Source organism: Vanellus vanellus (assembly GCF_965231255.1).
Source record: "Vanellus vanellus genome assembly, chromosome: 7".
Lineage (NCBI taxonomy): Eukaryota > Metazoa > Chordata > Aves > Charadriiformes > Charadriidae > Vanellus > Vanellus vanellus.
In genome coordinates this window covers 27,971,513-27,996,728 of record NC_138912.1, presented here as the reverse complement: position 1 = coordinate 27,996,728, position 25,216 = coordinate 27,971,513, and the positions used below count along the sequence as shown (strand labels likewise).

General features: G+C 42.7%; 1 protein-coding gene across 1 annotated transcript in view; it reads right to left on the bottom strand.

Moving 5' to 3' along the window:
* Positions 1-590: 590 nt before the first annotated feature.
* The window catches only part of ZMIZ1 (zinc finger MIZ-type containing 1), a 357,117-nt gene continuing 332,491 nt past the window's right edge, over positions 591-25,216 (bottom strand). Inside the window, exons 15-23 of the mRNA XM_082486190.1 lie at positions 22,544-22,754; positions 21,252-21,357; positions 18,883-19,043; positions 18,555-18,622; positions 16,616-16,684; positions 15,837-16,084; positions 12,725-12,888; positions 6,578-6,826; positions 591-2,845 (exon numbers count right to left, since the gene is read on the bottom strand). Coding sequence (XP_082342316.1) covers positions 2,738-2,845; positions 6,578-6,826; positions 12,725-12,888; positions 15,837-16,084; positions 16,616-16,684; positions 18,555-18,622; positions 18,883-19,043; positions 21,252-21,357; positions 22,544-22,754 — 1,384 coding nt within the window. The 3' untranslated portion in view covers positions 591-2,737. The remainder of the gene's footprint in view (positions 2,846-6,577; positions 6,827-12,724; positions 12,889-15,836; positions 16,085-16,615; positions 16,685-18,554; positions 18,623-18,882; positions 19,044-21,251; positions 21,358-22,543; positions 22,755-25,216) is intronic.

The window sequence follows — 25,216 nt, the reverse complement described above, 5'->3', positions numbered from 1 at the left end:
TATTCTGCAGAGATCCTCTACAGGTTGTCAAGCCTACGTAAGAAAAAAGACACTTCTAGGCAGAATAACATAGACTATACTGTTTCCCTCCCCCACCCACCAACATCCCTAAGTGTTACCATGCCCCAGTTTCAGAGACTGGAGCACCAGAACAGTGATATAAATATGGTACCTTTCCTACTTGCTGCTTGCCTTAGTGCATCTTTACCTGTTCAGACAGCTGGTCCTAGGTGTTCTGCTCGCTTGGGCAAACGAACCAAGTCTCTGCCATTACCAGCCCACAATCACCCACAGACAACGAACATCGGTCGGTTAGTTGGGTTGTTTGCTTTGCCCTAGGCAATCATTATTGTGTTTCCACGACAGAGCTGGGCCCTGATTGTCCAGGTACTGCCTGATGTATCAATTAATTCCTCACATAAATGGATACAAAATTCGGGCTAATTTATCAAAAGAAAACGGGGGGAAAAAAAGAAAAAAAAAAACACCTCCCTTATTCTGTTAAAGAACCCTCAATTTTCTTTTTTAAAAAAGGACCCATATTTTTCTTCAGACAAGGTATTTAAAAACACCAGCAAAAGTATAACCAGATCATGAAAATGTTGAATATTATCAAAGACGATACTAAAATATTCACAAAGATATTTACAATAGCAATTCTTAAAATAATTGATTTTGCATAATGAACAGCGCCTTTCTTAAAAAAACTTGAAACAGGAAAAATATAAGTGGGGGACCATCTCTACATAATATGTTTGACAGATTCAATACTCCTACTGGAAAATAAAAGAACTAAACCGCCATTTCCTTTAATATCTACAGCAAGGTGCTGCTGACTAGCATATATATATCATGACGCATGTACAGCAGTAGTGGGAAACGTTAACAAAAAGAGCAAAATGAAACAAAAACCGCAAAGAATTTACAAATATGACTTTGGTGAGGAAAGCAAATCCAGGGTCGTAAGCGCAGAGCATGCCATTTACAGCACTGCAAACTAAGCACAGAGGGCTAGGAAGCTATCTAGTCAAACCGACAGGGACAAACAAAATTTTGCCTGGCACTTCAGTTTGAAACGTATTGCGGTGAGCAAACGAAGGGTGTTTGATTGGATTTGGGATGAGGAAAAGGAGCAGGGTCAAACTTGCTTTAGTAACAAAAAGAAACGAAACCAATAACTGTACAGTGGGCAAAAGCTGAAATGTTGCACCACGAGGGCAAAGTTGGCACACATGCACTTCTTACACAGCTACTGTACATCATTTATAAGAGAGAGAAGGAGAGAGAGACGAAGAGCACAGAAATGGGCACAGAAGCAATAGGAAGCTCATGCAGGAGCAGCAACCACACGAGAAGCACAGAGCACGGGGCAAGACAGTGATTGTGGCAGCAGGGTCTCTTGAGGGCAGTAGCAATCTACCGACAGTTACTATTCTCCCCATGCCCGGTCCTTTGGGAGAAAGAGCTCATCCCGGCAGCCAAAGTTTAAAAAAAGAAACTGAAGGAGGAGAAAAGAAAAAGGCTGAATTATCTGTAACAGTCACAAAAACAGAACGCAAAGCAAAACAAAAACGAAGCTGTAAGATGTCTGTCCGATGTCAATGCCCCTTCTTGAGCCGATTATTAAAATAATTATGCAGATAGTGATGTTACTCTCCCTCCATCCTGCAATGATTTCCTGGCTGCCTTCAACCCAGCTTGTCTTACTATGTATTGTGCAGTACAGACAGTGACACAAACGCTCGGGGCACCGAAGGCTGCAGGGAACAATCGGGAACAGTTTGGTTTGCATCCCCCCTCCTTCTCCTTTCCATTCCGTATGTCATACAGGGCAAAAAGATTTATTACAGCAATCTCAACAGCTGGATATTAACGCAGCCACAAATGGTACAGATTTGAAACCAAAACCGCAAAAAAAATCCCTAAACATTGCAAACTTTTTTTTTTTTTTTAAATTTTTCCTGGGTGTTTCCAATCTGTGTGTTTGGCCAGAGGAATCCTCTGCAAAGAGGTGGTTAAGATTCCTGTGCCTGCAGAAATATCAACACCCACGGCTGCAGCCTGGAGATTCTCAGGACTCCGTTACTGAAGTCGCATTAGCTACACTGCTGGCTCCCTCCGAGAGGCCTGTATGTCTTCCCTATCTTTGCCACTTGACTGTAGGATTTGTGCTTTTTTGAGCTTCGTACGTGTTTTTGTTTTTGTGTGTGGCCAGGACAATCACTCCAACACAAACCTGAGGTTGGAGGGGGGCAGAGGGGAGGTGGGGCAGAGGGAGATACAGTTTCAAAAAAATGGAAGAACACGTGTTGGAAGGACACTCTGAGACGGGTCAATTAAAAACAGTTCCATTTTGTTGCCTTTTCTTCCCTTGCCAAGATTCGGTTTTGCCAAGATACTTCACACTATGTTTATCACAGAACTCTCTCTCTAGAGGATGAACAACAAATGGGGTTTCCAATAGCTGCACAACTGTCTATGCTTCTTTGTCACGTGTAGCGTGGCAGACTCGGAGATTACTGCATTTATTTATTTTTTTGTATTTTTTTCTCCCGTCACTTTCGCAGTCTTTGAAGCTGACAAAAGCAGTTCGGAGATGAAGAAAGCAGGGAGTGCACCACTGGATCAAGTTGTGAGGGTTTCTTTTCTTCTCTTGTGGAAAAGGAGTGTTAAGATTCCTTGCTGTGCAGCCACACACGTGTGAACAAGTGAAAGGGATGGGAGTATACATATGGTTTCAGTTGTTCTCAAAGAGAGACAGAAGGTCATCATTGCTATTGCTTGGCAAATCAGGAGGATCCAGGTAGGAAAGCAGCTCATCTGGATTTGTGAGTTCTGGAAGCAGCTATAAAATATAAAAATAAAAGGAAAATTACAGATAACAGAAACACAATTGAGAAAAAAAAAAGGGATTAAACACCACACACTCCTGGAAACTGGCTTTCATAGGTATTTATCGAAATAAATCAGAAGGCAGCAATACAACCTAACTCCCTGAGATGGTGCAGTATCCGCTTGGTTGTGAAAGTCAGTATTCCTCAGTTTTCACCTGTCAATTATGTTACCAGCTCGATTCGGGTTTCTCAATCGACCTCCCCATCACAAACTTCATCAATAAACAAAGTATATTATTTCCTGGCTAGTGATGCTGACAAATACTTCTCAATTAATGCTCATTATGTATGTTAAGTTTCATATAAAACACTGAATAGAAACTTGAAACGTGCAGTTTGAGTAATACGTATGTGAGCTTTAAGGCAGATCAACAAAGACTAATCTATCTGACTGGCACAAGGCAGTGTGATGCCCACCCCAAGCCTGCACCCCTACAAAAAGAGGCAGCCCTGTCCTTCCCTCACCCTGCAGCCACCCCTTTAACGCCTCTGTGCGCTGATGTAAGCTCTGGGGCAGGGAGCTGGAGCAGGGAACTCACCCAGGGTTAAAACTAGCCCAGAACAAGAAAAAAAAAACCAACCCAAACCAGAGCAAAAACACAACTGAGAAGGAATATGGAGAGAGGAGTGGCAAGGCAGGTGGGCGAGTCCTTTTCCCTTCTGTGTCAGTGACACAGTTTATGGTAGTTGGAAGTACTCACTCAACTACAGCATTACACACAATTCCGGATGTTTTAAAGGCTCGGGGCATATTACCCCATCCAAACAGAAGATGCACCAATCTCCATAACGTTTTAAAGTATCAAAAGGAATAGTTGTGGGGGGGTTCTTTATATTTTTATTAATACTGTGTTTCAGATAGACAATTTTGTTTTTCCAGCCATCACTCCGATTGTTTTTGATCTGACAGGTAACAAGCAAACTGTGACTCCTGCATTGTGTACCAGGCAATGTTTTCTGCTTTATTCTGCATCTCACCATATCGTAGTCAAAAGTAAAAATGTCATTTATGAAAAACAGCAGGGAAGAGTTTGTAATAAACTCCCTTTATATTCAGTGTTATGTTAAAGCAAAGAAAGAAAAATATGGACTGCTTTAACAAATTGAATAGTAGGTATGAGATATTCATTTTAAGTTGTCCTATGTTTTCAAATACTATAAAACTAAAAGCTTGACTGCATCACATTTAGCATGCAAATATTGTATTTATATGCTTCTATTACTCCTGTGCAAGTGCAGCTTCATCTTCTAATGTTATATGGATGAACAGATATGTTTTTCAATAAACTGAACGTGAAAGACAGAAAGAAGTTTCTTACTTACTAAGCGTTTTGAAAAAAAATGCAACGTCAAGTTTACATAAACAATCTCCCAGGAGGAGTGCTTTTCTTAAAATACCACCTCCTTTTATTCATGGTAAAAATGCTACTGTCATACCACTAGACTAAAGATATAAGCCTTTTAAATGTATTTCGCCTGCTATCATAATATTTTATGAATACCTAGTAGCGAAGCCCAAAAGAAAACTGCAGCCCCACCAAACGTGTAGAAAGTAAAAACCAGCTGAATTTGTCCTACAATTTTACAACTCAATTCTTAAAAAATTAACATATTGTCTCTGAGACTCATTCTTGTATACAGGGGATTTGTAAAAATTTTTTTTTTTTTTTTAGAAAGGTGAAAGTTTCAAACAATATGCTCAGTATCTCCGAAGATGAAGTCTTCTAAGTTTTGAGGGTGATCTCGGCTTGCCTTGGTCAGAGGGTGCAGGCAGCCCAGCCTGCCTCCTGCCCGGCTGCTGTGAAAACCAGAGACCTGAGAAAGGACTTGCTGGGCATTGAGGGTGCTGTGCTGGAGCAGAGGTAAGAGACAGAGGGGCACCGGGGGCTGCCAGGGGTGGGGGCAGAAGCTATGGGAACACGCTACGCTTAGGGGCAGAATTTGGAGAGGTGCACCCAGTGCTCCTGAAACGAATACTTGAGAGGTCTAACCAGTCATTTGAGTCTTGTGCCTCTGCTGTCTGAGGTACGAGTGTAGGTCATCTGTCTCTGTATCTATACGAGGTATATCCTTTAACCCTGGTTAAACCTTAGGCTGCATCACACTGAAGTTCTAAACAATTAATGTGACTGTGTCAGTGGCAGCGGACCAAGTTGCCCATGGTACGGTCCCCTGCTTGGTTTGCTGCATGGGACTTTATTCAGCCTAGTTCCACAACACAGCCACCAAAAGTTAAACCCATTAAAATAATCCATCTGATCATGATTGAGCTCACAGATATTTCGAAGAACTATATTCCTTGCACTGCACAGCACTTGCCTTCTTAATTAGCTAGGATAATTTCAGCTTCCCATTAAGAATCCAGCATGCCTCCATCAGCGATAACCATGGTACTGTGATAAATGTACAGGTTTTTCTGCTTTGCTTTTCATCGAGGAACGAGCGCCTGACCCGTAACAGCATACTTCACGTTGCTTAAATATTTGAAGAAAAAAATGACATTTTTATTTTACCTATTAATATTGCTCATATGGGGTCCTTAAGGGTTCAGAACTCTAATTGCCACATGAACTATCATTCCCAAAGGACGTGCACGTGACTGTGTTGTGTGAAACAGCAGCAGTCTGGTTCAGACAGAAGTTACTCCACTGGGCGCTGTTCCTGTAAGCAGAGCATCCATCCCTCCCCTAACCCCTTCCCTCGCCTCTGCGAGGCTGCCTGCTGGCACGGAGCTTGTGTGTGACAGGGAAGATGTAGGTATACACCAACCGTAAATACAGATATAAATCCAAGGCACAGAGGTGAACGGTCCTCTAAGAAAATTACACTGTGCAGCAGCATTAGACTTTGTAACAGACAGAAGATACATGTACGGGAACGCATGACTCAAACAGAAAATCCAGTCCTAGTTCAAAGGAGTTTATATTCTGGGAGGCAGGTGGTTAACCAGACAGATTCCTCAGCTAATTCACTTCCAACTCCACTGAATGGATGGTAAGAGATGGAAGATTACTTTTGGCCTTAAAATTAGGTTTATCTTTGTTTAGTTGCGAGCTGCCCCCCACAGCGGCTAAGGAGGCAGAAGATGTCCTTGTTGGTTACTTTCCTGTGTAGTGTAGCAGGAGGAAGAACTTGTGCTGCTGAGCTACCTGCACGAGCGGGTATGGATGGGCACAGCCTGTTTTTGGCCACAGGGTGCAGGGACAGTGCCACAGGGTGGGCCAGCACTGGCCAGAGCACGCTGCAGGGCTCAGCGTGCAGCTCACTTGGTGCAGCTCCGCCACAGCCAGAACCACACACAGCTGCGTCCTTCCTTGTATTCAGGCACTGCGAGGGCTTCAGGGTCTACATGAGCACATGGGAGCACCCGTCCAGCGACGAGGGGAAAGGGAGGAGATGGCTCCCAGCTTGGTGCCTGAACTGTCGTCTGAAGAAATGCCTGCCTTGGAGCTAGGAAGAGGCTACGGCTCGCACGCCACGCAGCTGCTCAAACCAGAACCGTTCCCCCAGCAAGCCAGGAGCTCCCTGTCACCTCGGCTGCAGCACTTGCGCCCATGTACCAAAGCATGAAAGGATGGCATGTGCTGTGGAAGCAGCTCCCCGTCCCCACGCCCTCCCCGCCCTCCCGCCGCGATGCGAAGCACACGCTATGGCAGGCAGATGATAGTATGACACAGACTTACATCCAGCGAGGGCTCCGGCATGTCGGGTGCTCCCTGTCCACCAGCCTGACCCTCTAAGGCTGAGGAGGGATTAAAGGTCAGGTCACTGTGTGGATGGTTGCTAGAAGCGGCCGGGGGCGGCTGCCGGGACTGCTGGGTAGGAGGCCCGCTGTGATGTAATGGCTGCCCTGACTGGCTGCTGGGGTGAGGGACGTGCAAACCTTGCTGCATGGAAGTATGGGACTGATCAGTGCTGCCGGGATGAGGGATCTGCGGAGGAGGAAAAAAGCAGGAAAAGAAAGTGAGGCCACAAGGTACACTGCTCGCGGTGCCTGACTCTGTAACCGCATGTTACAAAAAGAAATAACTTAAATAAATTAAAAAAAGACACACACAACAAAAAAACACCCAGAAAAAAAAAAAAAAAGAAACAAAAAAGTGCGATTGGAAAAGAAAACTCCATATCCCAATGTTGGAGGAAGTGTTTCAGCTTTTTGAAGATCATCTGCAAGGCAGAGATAAACACGTCGGATTTGTGCTGTTGGTTTGCTTCCTTGTGATGTGGGAAACTGCGCTCGAAGATGCAAAGTAATGAACCCCAAAGAGGAGGAAAGGAGGCTTATGGGTGCTGCTCAGCATTAGCAAGGCAGATGCTTTTGCCCTAAAAAATTCCGTGAATGAATGGAGAATTTGTTGAACAATGGTCCCTACACCAGGAAACTGCTTAACCGAGCAAATGCATCCTTTCTGCTCAGCTCCCTCATTAGGTAGCTTCCTGACACCACTGCCTATTCCTGTTTCAGCTCATTACAAACATCTTGCGAACATCAGCCCTTCCCACCTTCTCCCCTCCTTTTCTTTTCAGAACGCAACACCTCTTTAATGCAACACTGAGAAGATTTTCCTCGCTGATATTCATGGGTTCTGATGGTCGACAAAAAAACCCGAGTGAGCTCAGCTAGCGAGCTCCCACCCGTCAGCAGAGCTGCTGTGGGTGGCTGCGTACCTGCTGACTGCAAAGTAAAATGCATTAGCTTAAACTAAGCTAATGACCACATTTCTGTTTTGTATTCATGCGGTGGGTAAGTTCTCTAGCAAAACCTGAGTATTTTTTATGTTTTCTGTAGGGAATAAACTACCAAACCACATTATGGAAGAATGAGGGAAAAGACTCTCTCACATGACAGTGAAGCAAGAAAAACGCACAAGCCCGGTTCTTCCTCTGCTGCATGTCGCATTTAATGCTAGCGGATTCTTTGGGACTTGGCCCTGGCGCCATGAGAAAGAAGTGTCTGAATGCTTCAGAATCAGATGTCTTATGTCAATTGGGTATATGGAGAAGCAAAAAATGTAAACATTTTTGAGGAATGCTACATATTGCCACGTAGTGGAGCTGAAATAAAAGAACAGATACAACAACAGCATGAAACTCATCCAGCCAAGCCAACAGAAACCAGCAAAATGCTATGTCAGCATTGACCCTTTCATATCACAGTAAACTGCGAGGTTATTTTAACCTTAGTCTTCATTTTTGGAAAGCAAAAGGGAGGTTATTACAAAACTTTATTTAAGTGTTCCCACGAAATAAAAAAAAAATTACAGAAACAAGCATTTTAGTAAAATACATTTCACCACTCTTATGAAAATTGAAACCTGAATACTGATCCATTGGGACAGTCATACTCAGCTACACAGGAGTCCTTTTCAATACTTCGGTAATATGAAGGTTGGTGGAAATGAGCAGGATTCTATCTGGAACACCTCATTTGGGCCTCTTTCCCATATGAGAGTTTAAAGTAACTGTTAAAAAGTACTGATACACACTCTTCATTAGGGTCACAGTTTGACTACTTGAAAAGTATTCTGCAACATTATTTTGTTACCTCAGGGGTAAACTTGTACAAAATCTGCCCACAGACCACACCTTAACGTAAATCAATCTGCAGCCTAAAAACTTTGCAAAAGTCCAAGTGAAAGTACATGTCTATCCAAATAGTACTGTTTCCTTCTTCATTCATTGAAGACACATGCAACAAAGCGTGGAAATTAAGAAAGCTTAGTAATAAGAAAAAGTAAAAAGCAATTTAAGACAGTGTTGCTAAAGTGGGAAAGCAGTTTCCAGGAAAAAAAAACAAACCCAAACCCAAACCAAAACAGGATTATCTTGAATAGTCTCTTAAATTTATCCCTGAATGCACAAAGCAAGAGTCATACTGGCATGTTTAGATCAATAATTATTTAAACCAAGAGGCATTCATATGTTCTCAGGCATATTTCAAAACAAACAGGTTAGAAATTCTACATTATGTTTACATATGCAAGCATTTTATATATATAAGTATTTAGTTGATAAGGCAGTATCTTGGGCGCTGGCTATTGGATAGCAAGTAATTGTTCATTGTAAGGCTAAGGGGCTACCATAATCTTTAACAGCCGTCGCAGGTTCAAAATCCATCTGACATGCCACAGACTCCACCAACCTACCTGTGAGAAAGTAAAATGCTCAGTACTTGTACATTTTTCTATTTGCATTCAGCTAACTAATGATAAGTTCACTGTGGTGCAAAAACACTCTAAGCTATACACTTTGAGTATGTTCAGCTTGTGTCTTCAACTCCCATCATTTTATTTTAAAAGCACTAACCCCCACTATGAACACGGAGTCTAAAAAAGTTGCCTTTGCTTACATAGCAAGGTAATTCCAGAGCTGTTTTTAGAAGTGTAAACTTTGTCACTCTTAAAAACATTTACAACCTATAAAAGAAAAGCTTATAGCAGACACAACTACATCTTCAGTTTAATAGCACAAAACAGCACAACTCTTTATGGGCCCAACAGTGACCTCTAGGAGTGCCAAGATGTATAGCTGTAGAGCAACGGGACCTGCCACCTTTCATCTCAAGAGAAAACTGATAGTGAAAAAAAAAAAAGATCAGCAGGTTAAGTCGATGGTTTATTTCTCTCCATTATTGGGGTCATAGTTTTACCAACTCTTTTGCTGGGTTAGCTGGCAGCACCACTGAAAGATGCCATCCAGCCCTGCTGCTGTTCTCGGCCACTTTTCCCAGCCATGGCTTTGTCATCGGGTGCATCCTTGCAGGCACGCAGTTAAAGAAGGTGTTCAAGGCCAGGCTGGATGTGGCCTTGGGCAACCTGGTCTAGTGGGATGTGTCCCTGACTATGGCAGGGCGGTTGGAACTCGATGATCTTCAAGGTCCCTTCCAACCTAAACCAATCCATGATTCTATGATTCTAATTCAACTGGGGAACTGACATGGATCAAAGCTAAACTTCCCCTGTCCCTGCCCCCCCCATATTAGTTTTCAATCACATCAGTACCCGGATCCAGATCACTTCATGGCTCCAATAACACTTGTGCTGGTGTGAGAGAGAAGAAAAGTGAAAATAGAAATGAGAGTGATGACTTTTTACAGCGACACCAGCTGGTATCACCTCACTGTGTACATGAAACTATGGCATGATCATCCACTTCTCAGTCACGTACCACTCCTTACCCCGTCTGCAATGTGCACTAAGCTAGACCTAACTCTGAATTCACCTTTGTTGAAAACCTGTTTACAATTTCTGAAAACAAACACGATGTGATTGTGGCAGCTATTTTGTAACAGTCTTGTGCTGACATAGAAGCATCTGTTCTAGAGTTCTCAGAACACATTACTCTGGGGAAGAGGAACTACTTCTAGCCACTTTTCAGGTCTTGATTTTTTCTTCTTCCACAGGAGCAGAACAGCAGCGTTGAGAGAAGGTAGTTCTGATGACCCAGCCCTGGTTACCCAGCCCTACCTACACTGGGCAAACGCTTCCTGGAGTGACCTACGGAGTATGTCTGGAGAGACCAACTTTCTCTGCCTACCATTAAATAAGGGCCACCACATAAATCTTCATAATAGGAAAATTAGGAACTTCCTCAGCAGCATTCAGCTCCAGTTAGAAACAGACCTCTGGTCTAAAAGGACCTAACATCTGATCCTGACTCACCTTGTAAACATTAAATGGTCAGAGTGAATAGTAGATGAAAACAAAATACACCTTAAATGTGTAAAAAGGAAAGACAGAAAGAGCACAGACAACATCTTAAAACCCGAGTTCAATTACACAATGTAATTTATAGTTATTTTCATACAGAGATGTCTGTCCAAAGACATTCAACTACATAATTCAGGAATGTGTTAATGGCATGCATTTCTCTAAAAGCAGTAAATTTAAGGCTGCCTTTCCTGAGTGTCTGCTACAAACAGTTCATTTTTGAGAGAGGGGAAAAGAAGAAGGAGAAAGACAGACAGAGGAAAGCTGAGACTTTGTAATACTGAAAAAGCTGTGTGGGAGCACTAACGGTCCTCAAATGTGGCCTGAAGACTGCATGGTGACATTGACAAGGTCAATCTAATTCCCTTGTGCTAATAGACCTGAAAACTGATCCTCATTAGAGAAAGCCAGCCGTTGACATAAACTAGGTGGAACCTGCTTGAGCGCTGCTACCCGTTTCCAAACAGTGCAGCTTGCTTATCATGATAGATGAGGGCAAAGCAAGGCAAAGATTTACTTTAATTGCCAGCTATCATAAGCAAGTATCAGATTTCCTACACATTGGCTCACAGAACCAAAAAATCTATTAACGTTTGCCCAAATACTCCCTTACAGCTCTGGAACATGGATAGCCTTGAGCAAGCTTCACCTTTGCTATCATCTGTGAGCAGTCCCATTTTCAGAAAGCCACAAATTCTTCACTTTCATTTTCAACCACTTCATATCCTACCACTTCAGAAATTTCACTGAGGCAACTACTAGAGCAAAGGCATAGCAGTGAACTGACGAAGTCAAGAGGTAGGTGTCAGGTAACAGGAGACATTGATTCAAAGGAAAGCAGCTGTGAGTGCTTCGGGTTGGTAGTATTTCCCCTCACTACTATATTCTAATACTGTATGGTTGGTTCTGATGCCAATAATTCAGACTGCTCTTTAAGCTGGGTATGTGGAGTTTGCCAACGTAAAATTAAGTTTACAGCATGTTTGTTCTGTCCTTTATTAGCCTGTAAAGTGGTAAAGTCATTACAGTTTCTGGACTCTTCCTTTGCAGACAGTCTCGTTACTTGGGCTCTCTCCAAGCTATACTAAGAACTCTCTCTCCACTCACTCTCTTCCTATTTCTCACCATCCTCCTTGGAAAACCCACTGCCAGCTAGAGGAGACATTGACTGAGTAGGCTTTTGCTGAGCATCTGCCACCACATTTCCTCATTACATTCTGAAATTGTACTTTCTAGTATTCACTAAAGACACGGCACAGATGACTTGTCAAGTTAAACATCCTTCCTGTGCAGTAACAGCACACTATAAAGCCCCTGCCCTGTAACTTAAATGAACATAAAAGGATGTACACACACTCCCCCCCCAGAGTTAAAATAGATGACTAGCCATGCCTAAGAGCTAAATGCTGCTTTTCTATCATCTAGCTGCTGCAGTACTGCATTTTCTGGAGATATATAAATTCTGTATATAAAACTCAGTGCTTTGAGCAAGCTGCTTTTCCAACGCACAGTTCCGCCTCTCCATCTGAGACCTGAGGAACCTCCACTTAGTCTCCTACACTGATACACTCTCAGACCAGCGGCAGCGTCTCTCCTTGAGGTCTACAAGCTTGTCCTATTCCCAACAGCTTAACGATGCCTTTCATGCTACTTGAGTAGAATTCCCCCTCAAAATGCTTTGATGCAAATTTTGCCCTCAGGGACAAAGGCAAGGAAGATACTGTCCCTGCTTTGAAGTCAGTCAATGTCTTGCTGTAACAAGCTGTCTGCTGAAGATGGATATTCACAGACCCTGCTGGCCTAGGGAATGAAGTCTAGCTTTTTTCAGGTGTCAGAGCAAAGCACAACGATTAACACAAGCACACCAAGTCAGGTTGTCTCTTTCAGATAAACAAGCTTAAATGACAATCCAAAAAGCTCAGAAATGCTTCTCCAAAAACAGGAAAAGGCCAGAAACTAAAAATAGCATTTTTGGCATTTCTCAGGACTGTTCTATTTCACAAACTTCCAAAGTGAGGAATCCACAAAAAGTAAAAGCAGTTCACAAGGCAAGTCCATGAGCTGGATGAGAGCTCCTTACCCCCACAAAGGAAAACCTAGATCCGCAGCACCATTACTTACAGATTCCTGCATGGGGTGGCTGAGAGGTTTGTCAAGAGCTGCCATGCTGCTCGGCATGTCTGGGGGATGTGACAGCTGTGGCCCATGCATGAAGTCATTCATAGACGTGCCACCGGGATTCCCATGCGGAAAGTCAAAATTGCCATGCCCTTGGTAACTGTTGCCTAAAAGAGAAACACATGTGATATGAAACAAACTATTTGTTTCCCAACACTGATCTCTCAGAGTATCTTGTAGAAGCTGGGCGACATCCTCCCTGCACAGCACAGGGCAACTGCAACGCTGAGCGTGACAACACTGTGCTCCCCACTGCTGAAGCAAGCTGGAGGAATAGGGAGGAAAAAAGGGCACTCAGCTCTCACACACTGGCTGCTGTAGTAACTCATGTACATGTTGTAACTAATTGAAAACTGCTGACATTTTGAAAAACTACTGTCAAGTCACCACATAAAGTTAACCAAGTCAAGAAGTGAAAGGGATATTAAATTCTGTGGAATATTTGCATTTGGAAGCATCTCAGTGCAACTGAGACTGACTGCTGATGAAGCTAAGTGACAGACCTGGATCAGGAAGGTGCCACAGTACCAGCTCATAGCACAGCATCTCTTTTACCTCTTCTTCTGCAGTATAAACAGGCAGCTTCTATTAAGACAGCACAGAAGAGGCCTTCATGTCTAATTGGCGTTTGTGATGTAATCCTCCTTGCTCTCACGAAACCTCATAAAATTCACTTGACTGTCTGCAAACACAACATCAGTTTTCCCCTCTTAGATCTATTCTTCTCATTTTTAGAGTTACAAATTGGCTGCCTGTAGTCTGTGTTTCAGCATGTGGATATGCACACTCGTAATGAAAAACTAGTGAATTTATGAAATCCACCAAACCTCAGCCTGAAATGATGCTCTCCAAAGCACCAAAATTTCACTCCAATTAGGAATAAATTATTGGGATTTACACCCCCCACATCTACCATCCAGCAAGAAGCCCGGAGTCCCCTGCTGATCTGCAAGACAAGTACTGCATGACCATCGTCAGAATGTTTTGATCTGTCCCACCTCAGCCCAGTGATCTTCGCTTGAATTCTAAAGCAAGCATGGATCCCAAATACAGGGATTTTACTTTCCATATTTTTTCTGTTCAGATTCCCCTGTTAACACTTCCAACTGAGATACCAACTCTGGTGGCTTATTTGCTACCAACACTAAAAACTGAACTAAAGCCACTCAGCTATTTTGTATAAGCAACTGAATGGGCTGATACTGAGCTCTGAAATAACGGAATAGCTTTGGAGCTTGCACGAAGAGCCTGCAGTTCATCAGCTGAAGTACAGCAGCTTTAAATGTTCAAGTCAAGAAGGGAGTTTGACCGACTGAAGTAGCTGCATCATTTGCTCTTTAGCACAGCTTCACAAGCAGAAGTTTAATCTCAGAGGAATAGAAGTCATTAGCCATGTAAGAGTATTTCTCAAAGAAGTCAGGACTTTGATCTATCATGTAAATACTGCAGAGCCTTACTAATTCTTATTTTGTTAATCTGCAAACTGGATGAGTCTCAGAATATAGCTGCTCTTGCCTTGCTTCTCAGGAAAGAATTAATAGCAGGGAGCTGGAATAAGATCTTGTATTACTGAGTACTTGTTATATTTGCAAATTAAACTTCACTGTGCTTATTGTCAAACCCAGATAAACAAACATAAACCACAGTAGTAATACTACTACTACTTTGCTCTAGGGTACTGTTAACCAGAGGACATTACCTAACTAAACATTAGGTTTCAGTGCACATACTGATGGAGAATGAAGATGCAAGGCAGTATGCCCAGGGAATTACAGCCATGCAGTAGCATACCCTTCTCTGGGGCAAGACTGTGCCACATGCTGAAGGACAGACAGACCTGTAAAGACATTTAGGATAATCTGGTGCTCTGCACTGATATACCTGTTGCAGGGAAATAGGAGAGCGTGGGTTTCACCTGCCATTGATGAGTCAGGTTTCCGAGAAGCAATGACTACCTCTGCTACAGAATCCACAAGGGAAGGCAGGGAAATAACAGCCTAGACAGCAATTGTTACACAACCCCTAAATCCCACTTTACGTGACTACCCTGTCCTGATTATGAGCTAGAAAGATGAAGAATAGATGGCTCTGTTTCTCATGCTCTGACTGCACTTCACTCCTACTGAACGAGTGAAAAATTTGTGATTCAGTGCTCTTGGCTTTGTTATAGTAATCATTCATCTGTTTGAAAACCTAAAAAGTTTTATCATCTGTCATCAGTTTTGCAGTCATTGGAGCAAATTAACCATGTTTTGCATGCAATCTATATTTTTCTTCAAACGCCTGCAAAAAGCACATATATCACCTTGTAATCAATTTGGGTATTCTGATGGTGTGAACAGTTGGTCTTTTCCCAGAGCTGAACTGAGTCATATCATATTACTTGCAAAAGAAACAGTCTCTGGTTTCATATCTTCAGAATTGTCACTATAATTGAGTTATTCACAATATACCAGTCATTTGAAAACCTGTCTCCACTGCTTGCATTTAGTTCCCCGTTTCTCAGTCTGGCAGCACATGGCTAGAGGAACTCGAAAGTAATTTTCTAATGCAAAGGTGTTTGCAAAGCAGTTGAAGGCTCTTTAAATGTCATGCACTTTCTGGGTGGCATACCAAACCTCCCCCACCTGGCCACAGGTTAAACTTAGTGGCCCAAGTAGCAGCGTTAATGGGTCAGGTTCTCTACTTTGTAACTTCTGTAGCACTAGGAGCCTTCACTTGAATACGAATGGAAGAGAAGGAAAATGGACAGAAAAAATTAGGAAAAACGTATATTGTGGCAGGCCATGAACTTATAAGGTAACATACAATGTTTGTTGACTCAGGGAGGGCTGCATGGCAATAAATATGACAAGCATCTATTTCCTTACTAAAATGTATTTTCCTCTAAACAGATGAATCTTAAATGAAAAGACTGATGCAGAATTTCAGCCGTATAATTTGCTTCCCTTATGCATTTCTCTGAGAAGATGCACTGACATACCTCAATCACAAAGCTGACTGAACCACTGATTTCTAGAGTGACCGCCTGGGTGCACAAAGCTGTAAAACTAACCTTGGTTACCATATTCAGTGGAGTTGTTGCCTCCTGGAGGAGGGGGTAGGGATGGGTAAGGTGATGGGCCAGGACCCAAAGCTGCAATCATCTCCATCACGTTTGGCATGATCATCTGGCTTGGACTCATGGTCTTAAATCTTTTTGAGGGAATGCCATCTGGGTCATCTTTGATGTGAATATCCGACTTTATAGGGACCGGCCTCCAACTGCAAGTTGGATCAATGGTAACTTCTTCAAACTCTGAGCTGTAAAACAGTGTGAAAATTTTAGCACATTAATTGATTATTATTATTTTTTAATCAATTTTGTTGAAGTTTCCATAAGAATCTGCATGGTAACAAATGAGATTGTATTATACTACAGCATTTCAGAACAAGATCCTTCAGTCCTCAAGTGTGTACCAAAAGCAAGTTTTAAAAAAGGCAACTGTGAGAGCACATTTTTGTGTTTATCTACACAATGAAATCCAAACATATCTATGTGGTATGCCACATGTGAATCAGAGGGACTACTTGTAAATACAAGAAAGCGTTTAATCCTCCATTCTCACTCCTCCCTCTGCTTCATTGGTGAGGCTGCCACCAGGAGATAACCCAAACAAGATCTACTAAGTAGATGGAAACCGATTCACTGTATCGCTAGCTCCACCAAGGAGCCATGAAATAGAATATTCAAGTTCAGTCACTAAGACCTACTTTGGCGTGACTATCTTAGTACTCGAGAACTATCTCCTAGTTGCTTAGTCTTCAATATCAGAAATTAATAAGTTCACTTACTTTTGGATAGCGTTCAGAATACCCCACATATACTGGTCAACCTCCAAGCCCTCCAGCAGAGCAGTTTTACTAGAAAGGAAAAAAAACCCAAACCTTATGTTAGAATATCGCTACCCACGCATAAAAGAAGGATGGAAGAAGGATAGGTTAGAGATGAAATCAGCAGACTGGGATCCACCGACTTACTATCTGTAACACGTAATTTCAGAATGATTTGGGGCAAACAGTTCTAGTTCTACATCTGCATTACCAGGATAATAGCATTCTACATCAAATAGATGAGATAAGGATAGACCTACTTCTGTGTGTCCACAAGCAGTTTGCATCCTTTAAATAATTTTTTTAGTGAAATATATTGCAAATGTAAAGGCTTTTCAAACATAGATATTTCCTGTGAACGTCAGCTAGCACTGTTGTTTTTTCAAATTGACTTTTTTTTTTTTTTTGTGCTACACAGTAATAAGGCTTCAAAGTAACTATGTATTATAGCTATTTTACTTAAGATCAGCACAGATGGGGACAGAACAAAACAAAAACGGAAATTATTTAGTTATGTAGGCACTTAGATCTGAATGCAGGTGCTCATACTCAGAAAAGCAGGACAAAAATTTTGGCCTGGATATATGAATACATACGAAGACAGACATCCAATTCTTGTAATATTTTTAGCCTAACTTAGAAGAGAGAAAAGATTCAGGTTGTTCAGAGAAAGCACCTGCACTTTAGGATATGTATCAATCATGAATAGCTGTTGAAACAAGCTCGTCTCCAACCTGCAATGTCCACAGAAGCAGACAGAATGGAAACCTCCACTCCTGTTTATACCTAACATTGACTGGCACAGCAGGGATTGAACTGGAGACTTCCAGAGATAAAGTACAAGCTGCTACAGCCACAGCTGCTTGAGCTACAGTGTCCTGGCTCCCCAGCTTAGGCTGGTACAAACTTGTAACCCTGTGGGGACTGAGCACGGTAGGTTACAGACACTGAACTGGCCTGCAGACATTCTGTGATTCTTTCTGCCCAGTTAAATATAAGAATAGGTAGCCTGTAACCACTTCAAAGCTTTTTGTTCCATTTCTTCTGCAGTATACTAGCTCTCTGGCCAAAACATAAGGTTGAAAGTATGCCAAGGTATCCCTCTTTTCCTTTAATCAATCACTCCAAACTTCTGCACCTTGGAAGTCTTTTGCCTTTTTTGAAATCAGCCTTATTCTGGACTAGAATCCTTTCTGCTTTCTGCTCTCACTTTAATTTGCACTTGATGTTGTCTTCGACCTTGGAGGCTCCAACTTTATTTCCTACCTAATTACTGGGAAATGTTGCAGTCTCCAAAATTCCCACTCTCCTTGAACACTGCCATTAACTGTTTATCTACGTGACTCAAAGCATAGTACCCGAGAGTTATTTGGCATCCTTACTTAATGTTCAGCTGGATGCCGAACACTGTTGTATAATTTTAATGTTGTAATGCCCAAATTATTGAACTTCAAATATGTAGATACTAAACTAACTAGAATAGACTATCTGTTCTTTTGCCGTGGCATGTTGTTGTCTGGTAGATGCTTAAACTTCATAATCTAGGGGAAAAAACTCCCAGGTCATTCATTTATGTAGATACGTGTCTTACCAATGTAAATATTTGAGCTTCTTTTGAACTCTACACAACCCGTTGACAGCCTGTAATGAGAGCTCACAGATTATGTATTCTGTGAGAAAATATCTCGTTATCTATTTTTAAATTTCTAATAATCCAGGGAGTTCTCTCAATTTATGAAATATTGCAAGAATTCTCATTGGACTTTATGCTATGAGGTAAATGTAATATATACACTTTATTTTCTAGTACTTCCTTTTTCTCTCCTCCATGAGCTTAAATATGATCTGAATTTGGTCAAATCACGTACAACTGCATTTCACGTAGTATGGTTGCACTTACTTGCATACTGGACACCTCCAAGTTCCTCTTTCACAGTTCAGTTGCAAATAAGATTCCAGATCAAAGCACTAGATATCAGAAAGAAACAAAGGAGCAAAAAAAAGGAAATAAAGGGAAAATACTGTATTAACTTAATCAGTTGGACAAAAGTAAAGAAAGCTAAACCAAATAGTTTACTTTCTCCCTCTACATTAAACATATCTATATAGTTAATTATTTAGGTTGATAGACAATGAAATCCCCCTCTCTCATACAATAACCAAGCTATAAAGGTACTGTAACAACACATGGCTGAGAGATTGCTGCCAGGCCACTGGCATCTACTCACTTGTACATGCTTGCAATCGTGACCCCTTGCTGGGAGCTGAATCCGCCGGAATGTGATCGGACACTTCAGAGACACTTTAATAGCGGTCTGCTCTACTCCATCTTCCCCATTTAGTGTCGCGTTGCCAGAGGAAGCTGCTACACTACTGAAGTTCCTCTTTACTGTTTAGGAAGAAGGTATGTATATGTGTGAGAAAAGCGTACTGTAAATTCTAACGTAGAAATCTGAAAGACCAACATTTCAACCTTTAAGGGCCAATTTCACGGACAATTTATCCACATAGGTGCATTCTGTGTAATTTAGAACATTCTCCTGAACAGATAAACCATCACACACATGTGTATCAGCTATACCCTCAACCAAATAAAGCGCCACACGAGCACTCAAAGCAGCCCTAAAGAAAGAAAGAATAATCTTTCTACATGTGGCTTTTAGGTAAGTCAAAAAGAAATATGGGGGAAGAGTCTCCTGGAATGGGAGAGTCCTCGTTAGAAACTAAGCTTGTGTCCTTGGCATTTTTTTACCCCCACTCAAATAGCCCTCAGCATTTAGAATCATAGAATCGCTGAGGTTGGAAGGGACCTTTAAGATCATCAAGTCCAACCATTAACCTACCCTGACAAAAAACATGTCCCTAAGTACCACATCTACCCTTTTTTTAAACACCTCCAGGGATGGTGAATCCACCACCTCTCTGGGCAGCCTATTCCAATGTTTAATAACCCTTTAAGTGAAAAAGTGTTTCCTAACATCCAATCTAAACCTCCCCTGACATAACTTGAACCCATTTCCTCTTGTCCTATCACTTCTCAACAGGGAGAAGAGGTCAGCCTCCACCTCTCTACAACCTCCTTTTAGGTAGTTGTAGAGGGTGATAAGATCCCCCCTCAGCCTCCTCTTCTCCAGGCTAAACAACCCCAATTCCCTCAGTCGTTCCTCTTAAGATTTGTCCTCCAGACCCCTCACCAGCTTTGTAGCCCTTCTCTGGACACACTCCAACACCTCAATGTCCTTCTTGTAGTGAGGGGCACAAAACTGAATGCAGTACTTGAGGTGAGGCCTCACGAGTGCCGAGCACAGGGGGATGATCACTTCCCTAGTCCTGCTCACCACACTATTCCTGATGCAGGCCAGGATGCTGTTGGCCTTCTTGGCCACCTGGGCGTACTGCTGGCTCAATATTCAGCCAGCTGTCCACCAACACCCCCAGGTCCTTTTCTGCCAGGCAGCTTTCGAGCCACTGCACCCCAATCCTGTAGCACTGCATGGGGTTGTTGTGACCCAAGTGCAGGACCTGGCACCTGGCCTTGTTGAACCTCATACCATTGGCCTCAGTCCATTGGTCCCTCTGCAGAGCCATCCTACTCTCAAGCAGATCAACACGCCCACCTAGCTTAGTGTCATCTGTGAACTTACTGAGGGTGCATTTGATCCCCTCATCCAGATCATTGATAAAGATATTAAAGAGAACGGGCCCCAGCACCGAGCCCCGGGGGACACCACTTGTGACCGGACACCAACTAGATTGAACTCCATTCACCACCACTCTCTGGGCACAGCCGTCCAGCCAGTTGTTTACCCAGTGAAGAGTACACCTGTCCAGGCCATGAGCAGCCAGTTTCTCCAGGAGAATGCTGTGAGAAACGGTGTCAAAAGCTTTGCAAAAATCCAGGTAGATAACATCCACAGCTTTTCCCTCGTCCACTAAGTGGGTCACCTTATCACAGAAGGAGACCAGGTTTGTCAGGCATGACCTGCCTTTCACAAACCCATGCCGACTGGGCCTGATCACCTGTTCTCCTGCATGTGCCGTGTAATGGCACTGAGGATGATCTGTTCCATGACCTTCCCAGGCACTGAGGTCAGACTGACTGGCCTGTAGTTCCCTGGATCCTCCTTCCGGCCCTTCTTGTGGGTGGGTGTCACATTTGCCAACCTCCAGTCAGCTGGGACCTCCCCGGTTATGCAGGACTGCTCATAAATGATGCAAAGTGGCCTGGTGAGCACTTCCGCTGCTCCTTCAGTACGCTTGGGTGGATCCCATCCGGCCCCATAGATTTGTGCACCTCCAGGTGCTAAAGCAGGTCCCTCACCATTTCCCTTTGGATTACAGGGGCTTCATTCTGCTCCCCATCCCCGTCTTCTAGCTCAGGGGTCTGCATACTCAGGGAACAACTGGTCCTACTGCTGAAGACCGAGGCAAAGATGGCATTTGAGGATACCAAGGACTTAATGTACACAAATGATGTTCTGGAAATTCCTGACAAGTACAGCTTAGGGATTTCAATAATCAAGTACATCTTGAGTAGGAATAGCTTATCGCTATAGGCATTCTGGAAAGTCAGCACCCACACGAAATGAAAACTCACTCTTAGTGATACAATGTTCTGCTGGGAGGAGGCGTTTCTTTAGTAGACCTTGAAGTACTGAGCGAACTGATGGCCGGTGTACTAGCTGCAACACGAACAAGTGTGACTGAAAGAAAACGCATTTTGTTACCAAGAGAACCAAACACACACGGTAAACACACTGCTAAACAGAGCTGCATTCTTCCCTTGGACGCATGGCTTCCGTAAGAGCCTGATGCTTAAATACAAAAGCTGGTTCTGCTCTGCTGCGCACACACGCTCCCTTAGGGATATTCTGCACGCTGCACAGTATGTTGTTCTGTGCTCCACGAGCACAATGTATACAAGAGCTTTAAAGAAAGCAAAGATTTTCTGCATTTTCCCTCCTTAATATTCAGAATATGTAGGGCTGACGTATTCATCTCTGACATCAGGGTTTATTTTTAAAACCCTAGATTCTTTGACACAGTCTAGCCTACCTGCCTGCCCTCAGACTATGCTGGAAATTGCAAAAATTATTTGCTACTGACATGTCTGGAACCAACTGAATCTTCTTCCCCAAAACATAGCTCGTTGTGGATTCACAGGATGCTGCTCCTGCTCTTAGCCACCAGATAAATGACAGTATGTGGGAAAAACATCAGCGTGAAGTAAAGCAAAATGGGTGGACGGCTTCCTGTCCAAGTGCCTCACACTGTGACCTTGGGAGAGGTAGCAGTTTGCTTTGTTGTTGGTGACAACAGAACAGTCAAAAACTCAGACTGTATGTGTGCAACACTGCATTAAAAATACAGTACTTGTCCCCGAGAATAACTACACCACGGAAAAGGAGAAAGTTGCATGGTCTAGACTGCATCACAGAACAGGAAAAGCTATTTGAAAAATCTTCACCACCACCAATGATTATGGTGTTGATGTTCTCATGTCAAATAAACACAGTTTAATACCCTAAGTAAATGAAATTAGTACCGGACAACAGTCTGCATCACAATAATCTACATTAATACACTTTAGCCACCTCGTTACACAGGCACACACTAAATAGGTAGGAGATCAAACTTTTCTCCTCCCCTAGACCACATGCATTTTCAGAGACATCAGAAGGACACCACTACATCCTGCAATAATTCAGCAGCAAAAATTTCCATATTAGCACTCTGACTGTGTCAACATTATCAAATAAGCACCTTACCAGAAACCTGCATGGAAAAAAAAAAGAGAGTAAGGCTCTTTCAGCTAAGGCAACATTTACAAACTGTACTAAATAGCAAACTCAGCATCAGCAGCTGCAGCCGTGAGCTCCGTGTACTTACACAACAACATGCTGTGACTGTAATTTGAATCGTGTTTCTTCCTGGCTGACAGACGTGCTTTAGGTGCAGGGGTTTATGAGATGTCTTGTTGTCGCCACGTTCGATGGTAAGTGGGGTTGCATTAACGCTGACCTGGACTGAGGCTGGCCAGTTTGTGTTCATTTGTCTGTCTTCGTGGTGATAGCACTTGAACTGTAATTCCAAGTCAGACCTGTACAACAACCAATAAATCTTCCTTTAACTTTGCATTCACATTGCACAGGGAGGTTGTTCTGATGCTAGGAATGCTTTTTCTTTACCAATCAGTTTATTTTTCTAGAATTATTGCCAGCAAAGGATATAAATAATTTTCTTCGTAAGAGCCCTTAGCAGAAGCAAGTCATGATGAATTAATGGTGCTAGCATGCAACAAAGTTGTTGTTACTATTTTACACTTATAAAGGACTTTCCAAGGGAACATCTCAAGCCACTTTGCAAAACAAGACCATGAAATGATCCTGCAGAAAGAAAAATATTAACATCAGGTAAGTCCTTCCCGTGTGTTAAGAGTTAAGAACAAGAAAGTGATATGCTGCAGCGGGTTGTGCTGAAAGACTGTGGATTCTTCACTACTTCAGAGCATTTAAAAAAGCATTTGAATGAATGCTTGTCACACAAAATACAGGTACAGCTAGTTCTGCCTTGGAACAGCTAAATCAACTAAGATAACATGACCCCTGTATCTCACCCCCTGTGTTTCTGTGATTCCAAATTAACACAGCTGTGGATTAAATCTACCCAATTTAGACCTCCTTTCAGAGCATGAATTCCTCCCACCTCTCCAATAATAACTTCCACACACTATTTAGCTCCTCAAAAATTAGTTGTATAACACCTCCAAAAAAGGAAGAGGCTGAGATTAAGTTAATCACAAATTAAGTGGGTAGAGACTATGACTTCAGTTTCATACATGGATGTTAACCTTGTGTTAGGAATGAGTAATTTGGAAAAGAAATTTAAAAGAATGTGAAGAACTGAACTGAAATGTCAGGATTCTGCTGTTCATGACAGCAAAAGACAGCTGAATATTTATCTTTTATGCTCGAACATCTACGTGCTCATTTCTTCATCTTGCCTGAAGGAAGATATCTTTGTAAGATGCATGAGGAACAGCTCATTCAGGAGATCATCACCTTAAGTGCCATTTTCCTTATCCAAAACTAGAGATTTCAATTCTGACTTAACATCATCTTTTCTCAATTTCAAAACATCGAGATTTAGCACTGGCTAAAACCATGGGTTTTTTTAAAAAAGAAAGGTATAGAATACAAACTACTCGACCTTTCAACATAATCCATCTCTATTAAGTCTTTCCAGGCTTTTTTCCAATATTTTATTAACAATTTTCTGAAAGCTCTCTCTGCAAGATCCACTGGAGACTCTCACCTCACAAGAACACACTGCAGTCACCCAAACCCGGAGGGAAGCAAGGCTTGGTACCTCTGACACAAAACCCAAGCAGATTAAGTATGCTCCCGAGGACCCGGAGCAGGCCTGCTGAATATCCCAGAGCAGTGACAGAGCTCAGGAGACCCTCATGTTCTTAGCACGCAGTGTCTCCACCGTGGGACGCTATTAATAACTGAGCAGTGCTAAGACTGAACCAGCTTCAAGACGACATTTTCCCTGCCTTCAACCTTTCTGTTTCTCATAACCATGAGAAGTTCCCAGTGGGGAGAAAAATAGTTGCATTGCTATTCATTATGCGCGTACACGTGAGAGGTTTTGCCGAATATTTTAACTGGCAGAGAAATATTCAGAATTGGCTCAACTCCACCATTCTCTATAAAACTAAAATCCATCCACACATGTGACTAATTCATTTTTCTGGAATCCATCCAGCCCTGAGTTAAATGTGAAATGACTTCATTACAGGACCATCCGTTCTCCCCACTATTAACAAGCTTTTCAAAACAGCAGACCTGAGCGCAGTTTACCTATGAGTCTTCATTAAAATAAGTTTAAATAAAGGCTATGTGTTTGGTGAGCTAGGGAAGAAAGAACGAACAGATATTAAGAAACAGCCTCATGCCTCAGTGCAGCACTATAAATCTACTGAATGAGCCAGCACAATCCCCAGTAGTGATTACTTATTAATAAGAACCGGCAAATAACTGCCAAAACTCCCTCTGCTGCGAGTACTCCACGATAATGAAATGCAAGTAAGCAATAACTGACCTCAAAGTTAGGTGTTAATTATTGGATGTGGTCTGCCTGCAATCTCCCTCCCTTCCAACTCCCAGGCTACCTCAGGGTAGGGGGGCACCGTGGCAGCAAGGACTCCTGCACCCTGCATCAAGCCTCAGCTTTAGAGCCAGAGTCCGATCCTGGGGCAGGGAACTCTGCGCACCTCTCTGCCCACCTCACACGCTCCACACCGTGAAAACAGAAGTCTCAAGAGGATTCCAGTGAAAGGGAAGATGATCCTCACAGGGCTAAAAAGCTGAAGCTACAAGTTATCACTCCCATTAAGGTCAGGGGTATGTGGCCCAGACTTGGGAGCAGAGAGTGAGGCAGGCGCAATGGAAAATGTGCTGAAGATGCTCAGCTGCTACACCTGCGAAACAACCTCCATACAAGATCCGAGCAACTAACCAGCCACCACAGTGCACGGAGACAGGCTCAAACAATGTA